Here is a 16059-nt window from a genome sequence, read left to right on the forward strand (position 1 = left end):
TCCACATGTACCTGCATTTCTTTTAGTTTGTACCTAGCAGTGGAACACTGGGTCAAAAGGTATGTAGAATTTCAGCACTTAGAAGATAAGGCCCATTGTTTTTCAGAATAGTTGTAGAACTTTACCTTGCCCCTAGGAGTTTCTGAAAGTTGTTGGTGCTCTACATTTTTGCTAGTCTTTTTAATTTCAGCCATTCTCATGAGTGTGTAGTGCTCTCTTACTGTAGTTTTAAGTCACATTTCTCTGATGACTAATGAGATTGAGCACTTTTCATCTGTGTATTGGCCATTTGATATCTTTTTTTGTGAAGTGCTTCTTTATGTGTTTTGCTAATTTTTCTCTTGGTTTGTCTTTTATTGATTTGTGGCTCTTTTTTATATATTGTAGATGGGTTTTTTTTTAATGAGGCATAATTGGCATATAACATTAATTTCATGTGTATAATATAGTGATTTGATATTTGAAAACACTAAAATGATCACAAGTCTAGTTACCATTCATCACCATACATAGTTACACATTTTTTTTCTTGTAATGAGAAGTATTTTTTTCAGGGTCTTGATGTTTCTTCTTTTTTGTTTCAAGTTTTTATTTAAATTCCAGTTAACATATATGGAAGGAGTTTTTTATTGGATATATGCCTAGCAGATATCTTCTTCTGCCCTGTGGCTTGCCCTTTTATTCTCTTAATCGTGTCCTTAGATGAACTGAAATTCTTAGTTTTAATGTATTATAATTTATAAATATTTTATTTTCTGGCTAGTGTTTTTATTTCTTATTAAAAAATTCTTTTCTTACCCTGAGAGTACTTTCCAAAAATAATTTTTTTAAATTGAGGTATGGTGTGCAACATAGTGATTTGACAAGTCTGTAAGTTATATTGTGCTCACTGAGAGTGTGGCTGCCATCTCTCACCATAAAATGCTATTAAAATATCTTTGACTATATTCTCTATGCTGTACTTTTTATTCCTGTGACCTAATCATTCCATAATGGGAAGCCTATGCCTCTTGCTCTCTTTCATGCTTATTTTGCCCATTCTCCCATATCCTGTTTCACTTTTCACATTCCAGTCTACATCCCATTTGGAACTGATTTTTTTCAGCATGGCGTGAGGTAGGAATCAAGTCTGTGTCTCCTCCCCACCCACCACACCCCATCTGTATGGCTATCCATTTGTCCCATTTTTCTCACATTGATCTACTGTGCTGCCTTTTTTCAGAAATTAGTGTCTATAGTTGCATAGATTGGTTTCTGGGCTCTCTATTCTCTTTTCTGGTTTGCTTTGTCTGTCTTTGATCTGATACCACACTGTCTTAATACCAGTTGTTTTATATTAAATCTTGTGTTTCCTAGAGCTGGTCTATCCTGTCTTGGTCAGTTTGGGCTGCTTTAACAAAATTCCATAGACTAGTGGCTTAAACAACAGACATTTGTTTCTCATAGTTCTGGAGGCTGGGCAGTCCAAGGTCAAGATGCCAGCAGATGGGCTGTCTGGTGAGTGCTCTCAACTGATTTGCAGGTAGCTATCTTCTCATTATGTCCTAGCATGGCCCTTCTTGGTACCTACATACTCCTTAGGGAGTAGGGGGAAGGCAATTATCCTGTCTCTTTTTCTTTTTTAAGGGTACTAATCCCACCATGAAAGCCGGCATTCTCTTGACCTTCTCTAGTTAATTACCTCCCAAAGTTTGCCTCCAAATAACATCACATTGAGGGCTAGGTCTTCAATATGTGAATTTTGGGGGACACATTCAGTCCGTAGCCTTTTTACCTTGTTCTTCTTGAATGTCTTGGTTATTGTGATTTCTTTCCATATAAATTCCATATAAATTTTAGAATTAGATTTTCAAGTCTCACAAAAACAAACTCACGACAAAATGAAACACAATGACAACAACAAAACAAACCTGTGGAGATTTTGAGTGGGATTGTATTGATTCTGTAGATTAGTTTGGAGAGAGTCTCAGTATTATAAATTAAATTTTATAATCTTTTCAGTATTATAAGCAGTACTGTACTGAGCCTTGTACATAAACATTTATAATGATGTTCTTCTGGAAGATAGAATCCTAGGAATGGGATTCCTGGGTTATAGGATGGCTTTCAAATTTAAAAATTTGAGGGACGCGTGGGTGGCTCAGTTGGTTAAGCAGCTGCCTTTGGCTCAGGTCATGATCCCAGCGTCCTGGGATCGAGTCCCACATCGGGCTCTTTGCTCCGCATCGAGCCTGCTTCTCCCTCTGACTCTGCCTTCCACTCTGTCTGCCTATGCTCGCTCTCGGTCACTCTCTCTCTGACAAATAAATAAATAAAATCTTTAAAAAAAAAAAATTTAAAAATTTGAGAGGTATTTCCCGTTGTTTTGATGAAGGTTATTTTTTAATTTTTTCTAAGGTTACATTAAAAAGATTTTAAACTTTTTTCTTTTTTTAAAGATTTTATTTATTTATTTGACAGAGAGATAGCCTAAAGAGGAAATACAAGCTGGGGGAGTGGGAGAAGCGACATGGGGCTTAATCCCAGGTCCCTGGGATCCTGACCTGAGCTGAAGGCAGACGCTTAATTGACTGAGCCACCCAGGCACCCCATTTTAAACCTTTTTATAGTAGATGTTGATAGCAAAATAAATATTTCACAGTATAGTTTTTGCATTCAAAGTTAATGGTATAATATACTGTGTTCTTGGTGTATAGATTTAGATAATCTGACAAAGTTGTTTAAAATATGAAGTATAGGGGTGCCTGGGTGGCTCAGTGGGTTAAGCCTCTGCCTTCGGCTCAGGTCATGATCTCAGGGTCCTGGGATCGAGCCCCACATCGGGCTCTCTGCTCAGCGAGAAGCCTGCTTTCCCCTCTCTCTGCCTGCCTCTCTGCCTACTTGTGATTTCCCTCTCTGTCAAATAAATCAATAAAATCTTTAAAAAAAATATGAAGTATATACATACTTTATGTGGGATATCATTTTCTTGTGGATCCCTTGCAGTATTACATCTCTTTAACTTTGTGATCTCAAATTTAATGCTGTTGAACTTAGTTTATACATGTAACTATTTTGAATGAAAGCTGCAGTACTGAGTAGAACCATTTTGGCAAATAGTGTTGATAGCATCATTACTATACTTAGTATATTGGTTGATTTTATAGTATATTGGTTTATACACAATACAGTTGAAACCCTGAAAATAACTTATTGATTGCTACTATTGCTTTTTAATTTTTTTTATATCTTTAAAACTTTTTTATTTATGTAAGCTTCCCTACACCCAGCATGGGCTTGAACTCATGATCCTGAGTCACATGTTCTTCCGACTAAGCCAGCCAGGAATACCTACTGTGCTTTTTAAAAAGTATTTATTTCATTGAGGATGCTTTAAAACATTTTAAATGACTATATCTTTACAAAATAATCCTTTTTGAAAGGGATGATTTGAATATTCTTTAACAGTAGGCTTAAGTAAGCTGAAGGTTATTTTTTATTTCTTCCCAGATTCCCAAATTTCAGTCCTAAAGATCCTGTGCTTCCTAGATTTAACTTAAGAAGTGGTTTCTGAGTGAAAGAGCTGCATCATCCCTTCATCTCCTTGCTTTTGAAGTGTTTTCTGACAGCTCTGAAAGCTATTTTTGACTAATGTAATGGTCAATTCTGTTTATTTTTACAAAATTTAAGGACTTTCTAATTTTATAATTAAGTTATTGATTAAATAGGCATTACATAATTACCTTCTTAGTCATCTTCCCACTCCCTAGGTTTTTTATTTTGTTAAATCTCTGTTTTATATGTTATAATGTTTCTTTTTAGCAAAATGTGGAAGTTTAACTCAAAATATAAACATTTGTCCATCTCTCCAGTAGATACAGTAGTCTTTGTTATCAAGAATGCTTCAGAAGTTGATGGTTTCATTTACACAATTTCCTGGATAATTAAAGGTTTTATATACCTCCTCATATGTCTGTTTTCCTGTGTTGGTAAATTTTATATGTAAATCTAAACAAGTCTGTCTTTGGTTGCAGGCGTCCTTACAAGGGTATAAAAAATCATCTCTATGATTCAGACATTGAAGGCAAAGGAGAACAGACTGATTTGCACTGACCCTAAAGTCTACAGAGCTTTGGCATTCTCTCATCCTGTGCAAATGGCTTGTTGATCATCCTCTTTCTTCCGGTGATCTTGGGCATAGCCTTGTTATCTTCAGCATAGAGCTCCTTTCCCTTTTTGTTGCTTGAGATGAATCTTTTTTGCCCCTCTAGAGCTGGATGCTTTAGAGCAGTAGAGATTGTAGGATCATTGAAAGGCTGACTAGGGCAGATGAAGCTACCATAGCCTCCTGCCCTCTGTTCCACTGTGATGATTTTTTTTAATTGAGATTAAATTCCTATAACATAACATTTACAATTTCTTTTTTTTTTTTTAAAGATTTTATTTATTTATTTGACAGAGAGAAATTACAAGTACACTGAGAGGCAGGCAGAGAGAGAGAGAGAGAAGGAAGCAGGCTCCCTGCTGAGCAGAGAGCCCGATGCGGGACTCGATCCCAGGACCCTGAGATCATGACCTGAGCCGAAGGCAGCGGCTTAACCCACTGAGCCACCCAGGCGCCCCAACATTTACAATTTCAAAGTGGTATTTAATATATTCACAGTGTTGTACATTCATCACATCTCTCTAGTTCTGTGACATTTTCATTACCCCCAAAAAAGCCCCCATACTCATTAAGCAGTTACTCCCCATGCTCCCTCTCCTCCAGCCCCAGGTGACCACTGATATACTTACTACCTGTATGGATTCACTTATTCTGGATATTTTGTATAAATGGAAACATATAATTTGTGACCTTCTGTGTTTGGCTCTTTTTAGCATAATGTTTTGAAGGTTTATCTATGTTGTAGCATGTGAAAAGTTAACTTTTCAGCAACTTGGGTTTTCTCTTTGTAAATGGAAATAATAACCAGCGTGTCAATCTCCTAGCATGATGGTTTGCACATAGTAGGTGCTCATTAAGTTCTTCCTGGGGGCAACCATGGAAAAATGGGAAGGCCTGCCCAGCTTGCTTTGCTGAGGTCCCTGGACCTGAAGGGAGAGAAATAGATGGACCATTATGTGGGCTAAGATCCTAGGGATGTTAATCTATCTCTTTACCTGCTGAACTTCTGAAAGAAGGATTGATATCTTCACTTACCCTGCTCTCTAATTTGCTGTCTTTTGGACACTTCCTCATAGTTTAGGCTGTCCATTCTTACCCATATCCTAGGGACTCATCTACACAACTTTTTCATATTGTTTTAAAATTAAATTCCAGAAGTCACTTTATTTTCTTAGAATCCTTTCTTTGTTCTGCTAAAAAAAAAGATGCAAAGAAATAAATAGTTGTGGTTAATTGATGGATTCTTTCTGTTTAGTAGAATGTGTTCATAAATACCTTATGCTTTTTTGCTTCTTTGCTTCCCTATGTGCAGAGAGACAGCCTGGAACAGTGGAGGGATCACCAACACCATCTCTTACTTGCTCTGTGACTTTGGACGTAACTGCTTTTAACTTTGTAGAGCCTCAGCTTTCTCATCTTTAGAATTGTGTTATAATGAATATTTCCTCTCATTGAGTTCTTGTGAGTAGCAAGTGAATTCAGAAGTATGGAAATACTCATAATTTGTGTATCACATAAAAAAGATTATTATTATTCAGAAATGGAAAGGCCTTTTCTGTACCTATCAGCTCTTGGGTAGCACACACACTAAGTTTTTAATTGTGACATTGCAAGGGAAGAAATAGTGAAACGTCAGGATGTTTTGGATTGGAATGCTTTCCCAAACTTTGAGAAAGATGTAACTTTTTCCTCTTCCTCCACCTTCTTCTTCCTCTTCCTTCCCCTCTTTTTCTTCTTTCTTTTTATACCCAAGGTGGGGCTTAAATTTATAACCCTGAGATCAGGAGTTGCACACTCCACTGACTGAGCCAGCCAGGTGCCCCTGTTTTTTATTCTTGATCTGACACATCTTTCAGAAATAAAATATTGCTTCTTTAGTTTTCTTTGTCATTCCAAGTTAGTTTGTACTATTCTATGACACTCTCAGCTTTTGATACGTCTTAAGCACATTTTATAAATTTATTCTATTTAAGGGCTACAGGCATTGTTCTTTAGGAAATAACTGAGAAGTATCTTGAAAGTAATGGGTAAGAAATATTTATTCTTAAGTTTGGAATTAATTTTGCCCCTAAATAGATTGACTTTCAAAGCTGGTATGCTTTTACTTTGTTAGATAGTAGATTGGAAACAACCTGTCCCTACCCTCTGTTGGTTAATGAAAGTTTTTTACTCCTATCAAATTGCCTTGGTATCTATTCGGTTCTCATAGTTTTTTCTTTTGGTCTAATGATAGGATATGAGTTATATTAATAGGCTTCCTAATATTAAGCCTAGTATTAAGCTTAATTATTATATTAATAGGCTTCCTAATATTAAGCCTAATACTAAGCTTCCTAATATTGGCTTAATTGTTCATTCCTTAAATCAACTCAACTGATAGGTTGCATTATTATTATCCTGCTGTACTCACTTTGATAGTTAGGTTTTATATATTTCTCCCAGCTCTATTTGTGAGGAAAGTGGTTTGTACTTTTCTTTTTGTGTTGTCTTTATCAGTTTTTATTAGTTGGGAAGCTTTCTATCTTCTCCCCCTCCTCCCTTTTTTCCCTCTTCTTCTCCATTTATTTAGGTCTTCTTTAATTAAAAAAAAAGGTATGCTTTTCAGAATATAAGGTCTGTATTACTTTTGTTAAATTTATTTCCAAGTATTTTATTCTTCTGAATGTTACTGTAATAGGATTGTTGTCTTAATTTCATTTTTGGTTTCTATTGTCACTCTGTAGAAGTAAAGTTGCTTTTTGTCAGTTGATCTTGTATCCTGCAGAACTCATTTATTACTCTTGTATCCTTGCTGAACTCATTTATTAGGTTCTGGTAGTTATTTAGTAGAGAATTTAGTATTTTCTATGTATAAGATGTTGTCCTCTCTAAACAGAGGTAGTTTTATATCTTCTTTAATCTGGTTGCTTTTTATAACATTTTCTTCCTCGTTTCCCTGGCTAGGACCTTCATATTTAGTTCTGCAAGCCAGGAGCCGAACAGGTGCCTCCAGCACTGGGTGAAAAAGGTTTAGGAAAGCTTTCACTAACTGCTGCCTAGAGCTCTCTGTGGCCCATTGTGAGAAGCTCCTGTTCCTAGGGGAAGGCCTCATGACTAAGAACTGAAGCAAACTCACTTTGGCTTATTGTGACTGAATCCGTGATAACCCCTATATTGCCATAGGACAGGAAACTCAAACTGGAGCCTAGGGAATCAGATTGACTGGATAAAGAAAGATTTGAGTACAGAAGGAAGGAGAAAGAGAATATCTTCTTCAAAGTGAACCTGTAAATGAAAATTCTAAAACAAATGCTAGGAAGGCAGTCAGTAAAAACAGGAATTGGAATATAAATTTATCCTAGATGAAATTCAAATTAATAGAGTAGTCTAGAAAAAACTTTAAAAACAAATATCTTTGATAAGATACATGAATTATTAATTTTCTGAAAAAGAAGATAAAATCATGGGGGAAAACCAGACCAAAACAAAAGTAGAGTTAGTAGGTATGAAAAAGAACCAATTAGAAATCCTTGAAGTAAAAAAAAAATTGATATAAAAATATAGAATAAAAACTCAGACAAGTCCCAATTCATGGGAAAATTAGGGTATTTAAAAAGAATACTGAGTAATTCCACTGAAAACTCATAGAGATAAAGAAGTATATATAGAGAATAAGAGACATGCAGGATAGATCAAAAGCCTTCAACAGATATCTAATGGGAGTTTTATGTATCTTCATGAATGTTTAGACAGAACTTCTGTCAGTGTTAGTTCAACTGATGGCTTCACCTAAGGACCACAGAAGAGGTGAATTAAGTTCTTAATAGATTTGGATTAGAATTTCAATAGAGTTTGAGAGATATGGAGTTGAGACAGAATTTGATTGAGAATATTTGGGAATCGATGTGTGTAAGATTTTCATAGGCATAAGAAGCAAATGACAAGGACAGTGAGTGGGAAGAAAGGCTTTTTAGGTTTTGAGGTAGCTGTCAATGGAAACTAATTTTGATACACTTGGCTTTTACTTGGGCTAGGGGCAGGAGTGTAAATTGTTGTTTGGGCCCATCTTTGAAATGTTTGGTCAATATGTTTTTCTATATGGAGTATCAGCTTTTGTGTTTTTTTCAAATATACTCTTTACTGTGAAATTTTAAATTATTTTGTTGTGGGACGGAGTGACTTCATTTCAAATGTTAATTTTGGAGGCCTAAGAAGAGTGAATTTGTTTAGCCCTTCATTTAAAATCACATTCATGGGGCGCCTGGGTGACTCAGTGGTTTGGGCTGCTGCCTTCGGCTTGGGTCATGATCTCAGGGTCCTGGGATCAAGCCCCGCATTGGGCTCCCTGCTCCGCAGGAAGCCTGCTTCCCTCTCTCTCTCTCTATCTCTCTGCCTGCCTCTCTGCTTACTTGTGATCTCTGTCTGTCAAATAAATAAATAAAATCTTTAAAAAAAAAATAAAATCACATTCATTTCAAGGATGACTTTTCTGAGTTTGCCGGGAGAGTTCAGATTTTCAGCAAGAGTAGAAACTTGGATAAGATGAGTGCCCAGAGCCAAACAGGCATCTAGTACATTTTAGTACACCACTAATACTCAACTTTTAGGACCAGATGAAGAGTTAGTGGAGTCTCTGTAGTCATATCCATAACTCTACCATACTAAGATGAAAGTGTAAGTTCTTAAGCTTGTGCAACATTTATTTTCTGATAAAAGTTCTTTCTTATATATAGTATATAACATAATATACATTAACTGCTATGTTAATATTTCCAGAAGATTAGTTTTTTTTTTAGCTTTCATTAGTTTTTTTGTTTTTGTTTTGAAATAATCATAGATCCACAGGAGGTTTTAAATTTTTTTTAGGGAGGACCTGTGTACCTTTTGCCCATTTTCTCCCGAAGTTTTCTTGTATAACTATTGTATGCTGTCAAAACAGGGGAATTGACATTGGTGAACTCTGTGACATCACAGAGCTTATGCAGATTTCAGCTGTTTTACATTGGAAATTTCATTTTAATTGTAATTTGTTCTAAATCTAATAATGATTATTAATATTTTGGTGTATATAGTTTCTGAAGACTGAAGGACAGAAGAGAATACATTTAAAATAATTAGTATAATAGAATTTATCCTTAGAACTTGTTATATGAATTTCAATTTCAAAAGTTTCCTTTGTACATATTGGAGAAAACTATTTTTGTTTCTAAGTGCAAAATAAATGATTATTTGAAATTTTATGTGTTTTATCCTCACTATAAATTTCACTGCTATCTTTTTGAATGTATAAAAATGGTCAGTATTTGTTACATTAAAGGTTAAGGGTTTGTGTTCTTTACCATGTATGGTTTTTACTGGTTAGACTCTTAAACCAAATTGGCAGACATGCGGTGTGTTTCTGTGGCTGTTGCATATATCGTTTGTATGCCAGTAAGCAAATTTGTTAAAGTTGGGCTTTGAGTTTCTAGACGGCTCAACTCCTCTCCATTCCTAACCTTTCCAGCAACTTGTTATTTCTGTGGGTGGAGAGATGGTAGCAGTTGCGGTGGTGCAAGGTCATTATACTGTTGTGTATGCCATATGGAGAGAACACTTTGCAACATGCCCTTACTGTGATCTGTTTTTCATTATTTGTTTTATTTTTGTACCTCTGCTTATTACACTGAATGAGACAGCTACTAGCCGGGATGATAGCAGAGCCTGCTTTTCTCTCTGAGTATACTATCTTTGCTTTGGATTCCTCCAAACAGCCTAAAACACAGACTGACAGTGTGGTGAGTCCTTCCACCGCTTTCTGCATTCCCTTTGTGGGGAAGCAAAGTAATTTGGTAATTCTAGAAGCAAATCTCATGCTGCTTGTCACTGACTGTCTCTCAAAGCATCTTCAGTGCCCTGTTGCTAACCCTCCTTTAAAAAATCAGAGTGAATTGCTGAATTCTGATGGCTGGTGTGTTTTCTGGTAGCTTTTTAACAACAACAAAATAACACTGTTTTCATTAATGTAGTGAAGACTGCCTTCAACTTAGTGTAAACTCTAAGTTTTCTTTCAAGGGAATGTTTGCACATTAACAAAACATGGTATGTATTGCTAGAAATCTCTGTCTTACTATTGGTAGGAGGCCAAGATGTGACTCACATTTTAAGAAAAAAAATTGTATATAAATCCATAATTGAACAACATTGAGCAGGTAGGTGGATTCTACTGTAACAAATAATTACATCTTATTTTGGGAGAGTACCAGTTTTCTATATATTAAACATCTGAAAGGAAGTACTTATCTCATTATTTTTCAGTTGACTGAATTCATACAATTTTAAATCTTGTATATAATTTCACTTTGAGAAAGTGGACTGTTTTCATATGTGTCTTATTAAGTTCTTAATTTAGGGAAACTTAGATATGTTTGATTACCCAGTAAGGATAGCTTTTTTTGCATTGGACACTGACTGAATTGGGATTCAGGTTTTTTTATAAATGATGAGAATTGGTTTAATTTACTAAGTAGCTTGTGATGAAATTAGAACATATCTGTACTTAATCCATGCAGCCAGGAAAACCTTGGTCTGCATATAGTCAGTAGCAATCCTGAATTACATTCTGAACTTTTTTTTTTTTTTTTAAAGATTTTATTTATTTGAGAGAGAGAGAAAGAGAGAAAATAAGTGGGGTGGGAGCAGAGGGAGAGGGAGAAGTAGACTCCTTGCTGAGCAGGGAGTCCAACATGGGGCTTGATCCCAGGACCCTGGGATTATGATTTTAGCCAAAGGCAGACACTTAACCATCTGAGCCACTCAGGCACCCCGAACTTGGTTTTAGAGAAGAAAGCAGCTGAATATTTTAGTGATGTCCTAGCTTGGATCTTAGGGCAAAGAATTTCTCCTTCGTTCTGGCTATAAGTGACACCTCACTATTTTCAAAACTGGTTGGAGAAGGAGACAGGAGTTCCAGTTAAAGATACTTACCAGTTTCTTTAAAAACACAAAATGATATTACTTTATATTTCATGTTATAATAACAGAGACTAAAAAAAAAAAAGAGCTGCTTTGAGGCCCACTTCCATATACATAAAAGTAATTTAAGGACCTCTTCTGTTGTGAGAAATGCTAATGATTTTAAAATAGAGGCTTTTGAACTATTTAGAAATAATTTAAGTAGACTAAAAGTCTTCATTAGTCTTATTTGAATTTTGTTCAGATAAAGACTTAATTTCTTTCCATGTAACAAAGGGAAACTATAGCATAACCTATAACGGAATACAAATTTAGTGAGGGTCTACTTATGAGTTCATCAGCTGTTGACTTTTAGCTAATTCAGTTTTTTGCAAAATGACCCCAAATTCTAAAATTGCTTAGTGCTCAGCAGTCAATAAATACTTGTCAAAAGATTGAACAAAACATAATTGAAGATAAATCTGGCAGGCAATCTGTGTGTGCTTTTAAGTTAAATGCATGTTAGATTAGAAGAATTTTTCTCTTGTCTTAGAATTGCCTCCAGGAGAAAGTATTGGTCACAGTTGAGTATTGACATGTGTTAGCTTCTCTCTGGGAGAAGGACTTCAGAAGTCTTTTCATACTGAAGGAAGTAACTGCACAGGATTTGACAAGCATATACTGAACTTCTACCACCAGTCAGGCAGAAGTCCTGGGGACCAAGATGAAAATACAGGATTCCTGCTTTCCAAGAATTTATAGTTTAGTATGGAGACATATGCTTGAAATACAAAGGAATTAAACCTTCATAGAAGAAAATATAGGCATAGGGAATGTGTTAGCCCTCAGTTAAGCCTTATGAAGCTTCATTAAAGAAGTTGCATTTGAAAGTTAAAAGGTAAATGAGAATTTGCTGGGCAGAAATGAAGAAGGCATTTCAGGTAGTTTCAAAATCTTTAATTTTGCTTGTACAGGTATGTAATTTAAATTTACAAGGTCACGTAACCAATGCATTCACTAATTGTTCTTCATTTATTTAAATATATGGTATAATACATATATTGAAATACGTATGCAGGGAGGGAGAGTTTTTAAATGTTAGGTTGTGTTTTTCTGATAGGGTGATAGGTCAGATAATTATAGAATGGTTTTTTTGTATGGACCACAGTCATGTGTCAAGTAACTTAGAATATGGACTCTGTAATCACTCTTCTCCTAACTTAAAATATTTTAGGGAACGATTTCATTTCCTTTCTCCATAAATTTAACTGTTTATTAATTTTCAACATATGGAAAATTAATAGTTGAACTCTATAAAGTAAGTTTTTTATTTTATAGTGTATAGTATAGTTTATTTTTGAACTCTATAAAGTAAGTTTTTTACTTACTTTAACTCTATAAAGTAAGTTTTATAGAACTCTATAAAGTAAGTTTTTTATTTTATAGTATATAGTGTAGTTTATTTTTAGAGCCAGGTAGCATTATTTATCATGCTACACAAATATAGCCATATATACAACTTGAAATCCTTTGAAATGGCAGAGAACAGGAAGATAAAAGTTATGTTCCCCTAACTTTTCTCCTCTATGTAACTTATAGGAAAATGTCTTAGACTGATAACATTTGATGACTCTTTTTTTGTTTGCCGAGAGAGAGAGAGAGCGAGAGCAAGAGAGTGTGTGCCTGTGCAAGCACACAAGCAGGGGGTTAGGGGAGCAAAGGGAGAGGGAGAAAGAGAATCTTAAGCAGACTCCACACCCAAAACTCTTCTTATATTAGAGGAAGAAGGTATTTCAGTTGTTATTAGAGAAAAATCCAAACTGAAAGTGGAAATCGTAGTAATAGTGGTATAAGAACTCTCTCTCATCCCCCAGTATCCTTAGTAACTCATGGCCATCTTACTGCAGTATTGTACTGCTGCACTCCTCTAGCCACCCACCCACACATGCACACCTCCCTTCCTCTGTCTCCATCTCTGTTGGGATTATTAGCAGATTTCAGAAACCTTATTCCATCTAAATGTTTTGGCATTTATTGCTAAATGATAATGACTAAAAATATACAATACAATATGTTCATCACACCTGAAAATTAATAATTTCTTAGTATCTAATACCTAATGAGAGTTAAAAAATTTGAGAACATTTGCAAAGCCGAGTGCCTTTACACTTATACTTAAGAATAAGTCACGTCAGTTATTTGACCCTTGGTCCACTGTAGAAATGTATGGGAAATGTCTAATTTAACTACCAACTTACTGAAACATTGTGGCTAGTATTTGCTCTAATGCTTTGTTTAAAACTTAGAAGTTATTTTATCATGAGCTACTTGTATAGCTCTAATTTTGGTTAGTGTATTATGAATGCAGTATAGAATTTTGAATCTCAAAGAATCTCATTCATTACCATGAAACCAATGTCAGTAAGGGGTGATCAGTATGATGTCACTTAAGTTAGACCATTCATCATACTAACAGAACAAAACAAAAAGCTTTCATATGTGGAAGATTTTTTAATTATAAATTTTTCTGAAAATTGCCATAATAATTTCATTTAGATTGCTGGTTTCAGATGAATGAAGCATTTCCATTTCTTGTTATAAAGATGTTTTTTAGGTCTTAGCCCAAATAACTTTGAGTATTATTTGATCATAGGGAACACTTGACATTACTTCTTTTTCTGGGTAGTTGTCTCCTTGAATGAAGTTTGCTGATTGATTTCCTGATGTTAGTTTTTTCATGGGGGAAAAACTGGGGACATCATAATAGGGGGAGATATGTGATTAGTTTAAAATAAACTTTGCTACATACTAATCTTTGCTATTTAGTTACATATGTTATAGCAAAATAAATTTTCTAAATACTCACCATACTAGTTTTGCCTTGCATGAAAACATTCTAATAAATGAACTAATTTTGTTTGATAAATGTGTCTAATAGGTCTTGGTACTGGTCTTTGTTCTTCCCAGTTTTAAAAGCTTAGCTTTTTGTTCCTTTTCTTTATGACGTTTCTTTGTTTTTCTTAGAATGCATCTATCCAAGCCCTGAGATCTCCCGACAGTGTTAATGGAAGCGAACCAACAACTCCTCAGGTCTGTTACTAAAGTTATTTTAGAAAATAGCAAGTCATTTCAGAGTGTTGGTCAATCTGTATTATTAGAACCTGGCTTTATACTGAAATAGTGATGTCTATACATTTCATACACTATGTATGGTAAATCCAGATTGGTTGATGCTTTCTTCAGTTTTAAATGAAAGTAGTTCATTGTATATATACCAGTTCTGTTACATGCCAATGTTACTCATTTAAAAAAATTAATGGCAGTGAAGAGAAAACTTCTTGACAAAAGGAATCTGATTTTATAGTTGTAAAAGATATATGGACAGTTTATGTTTAAAGACATTGAGTTACATAATTTAAAAGGTGGGGGGATATGGAGGAAATGGGATTTCTCTTAAAGTTTTCTCTTAAAGTTTGCATAGTATTTTTACTACTAGAAAACTTGTGTTATCTTTTTTTTTTTTTTTTTTAAGATTATTTATTTATTTATTTGACAGAGAGAGAGAGAGAGGCAGAGAGAGGGAGGGGGAAGCAGGCTCCCTGCTGAGCAGAGAGCCTGATGTGGGGCTCGATCCCAGGACCCTGGGATCATGACCGGAACTGAAGGCAGACGCTTAACCGACTGAGCCACCCAGGCGCACCAACTTGTGTTATCTTTGATTTAAAAAAATTATTTGGGGAATACAGCTCAGGTGAATTTCTTTTGACTCTTTCCTAAAAAGAAGGAAACAAAATTTATTAAAAATGTCATAAGGGCAGCAGTGGTTGAAAGAATATTTGTTTGCTTTGGCTTTGGTAATGATATTATCATTAACCTGGCTGTTCTCAGCAGTCTCTAATGTAGGGCAAAACATTTTTAATCTGTGAACCTAGAGCATGTATGTAGACAATTTATGAACTAAATGATGTACGAAATTACATAGACTAACCATTCTAAACTATTGTCTAACAAATGTACGGATTAAAGCTTCCCAAATGCCAGGAACAGATTCTGTGAACTGAGAACCTCATTCCCTCATGGGGGCTGGTCAAGTTCCAGGCATAGTCCAAGTCCCTGAGCTTGTTGACCCTGGCTTTGCCCAGACTCCCTAGTAAATTCAAAGTCCTCTATAAATATATCATTTTCTATAAGTGCCAGGAAGTAGGGGTAAAATATTTGGATGCACCACTCTAAATGGTACTGGACAGATCCAATGATCTTTAATGAATATTATTAAAAATATTATTTAGAATGCCTATTTTCCATTTTAGAAGGGGGTTGGGGATGGGTAAGCCTGGTAATGGATATTAAAGAGGGCACGGATTGCATGGAGCACTGGGTGTTGTACAAAAACAATGAATCATGGAAAACTACACCAAAAACTAATGATGTGGGGTACTTGGGTGGCTCAGTGGGTTAAAGCCTCTGCCTTCGGCTCAGGTCATGATCCCAGGGTCCTGGGATTGAGCCCCACATTGGGCTCTTTGCTCAGCAGGGAGCCTGCTTTCCTCTCTCTCTCTGCCTGCCTCTCTGCCTACTTGTGATCTGTCTGTCAAATAAATAAATAAAAATCTTAAAAAAAAAACAACTAATGATGTACAATATGGTGTCTAACATAACATAATAAAAAATATAAAAAGCTTATATTCCTCTCTTGTAGTCCAAAAAGACTAATACTTTTATGAATGCAAAAACTAGGATTAATGACAACCAGCTTTATGACACATTCAGGAGAAATTTAAGTTTTCATTAAGGTGAAGAATGAGCATGCATAATGTTCATGAAGTAAGCCTACTGAAGACTTCGAACTTTCTTAAAAAAGCACAACTAGGGGCGCCTGGGTGGCTCAGTGGGTTAAGCCTCTGCCTTTGGCTCAGGTCATGATATCAGGGTCCTGGGGTCGAGTCCCATGTTGGGCTCTCTGCTCAGTGGGGAGCCTGCTTTCTCCTCTATCTCTGCCTGCCTTT

The 16059-nt window shown here is 35.5% G+C and overlaps 1 protein-coding gene across 2 annotated transcripts in view; it reads left to right on the forward strand.

Moving 5' to 3' along the window:
* GOLGA4 (golgin A4) overlaps nt 1-16059 on the forward strand; it is a 121685-nt gene that overhangs the window by 17262 nt on the left and 88364 nt on the right. For both annotated transcript variants that reach the window (XM_082745337.1, XM_082745336.1), the window contains one exon: nt 14078-14143. In XM_082745337.1, the coding sequence (XP_082601463.1) occupies nt 14078-14143 (66 nt within the window). The remainder of the gene's footprint in view (nt 1-14077; nt 14144-16059) is intronic.

The sequence above is a fragment of the Mustela nivalis genome, assembly GCF_964662115.1.
Source record: "Mustela nivalis genome assembly, chromosome: 1".
In the NCBI taxonomy this organism is placed as follows: Eukaryota; Metazoa; Chordata; class Mammalia; order Carnivora; family Mustelidae; genus Mustela; species Mustela nivalis.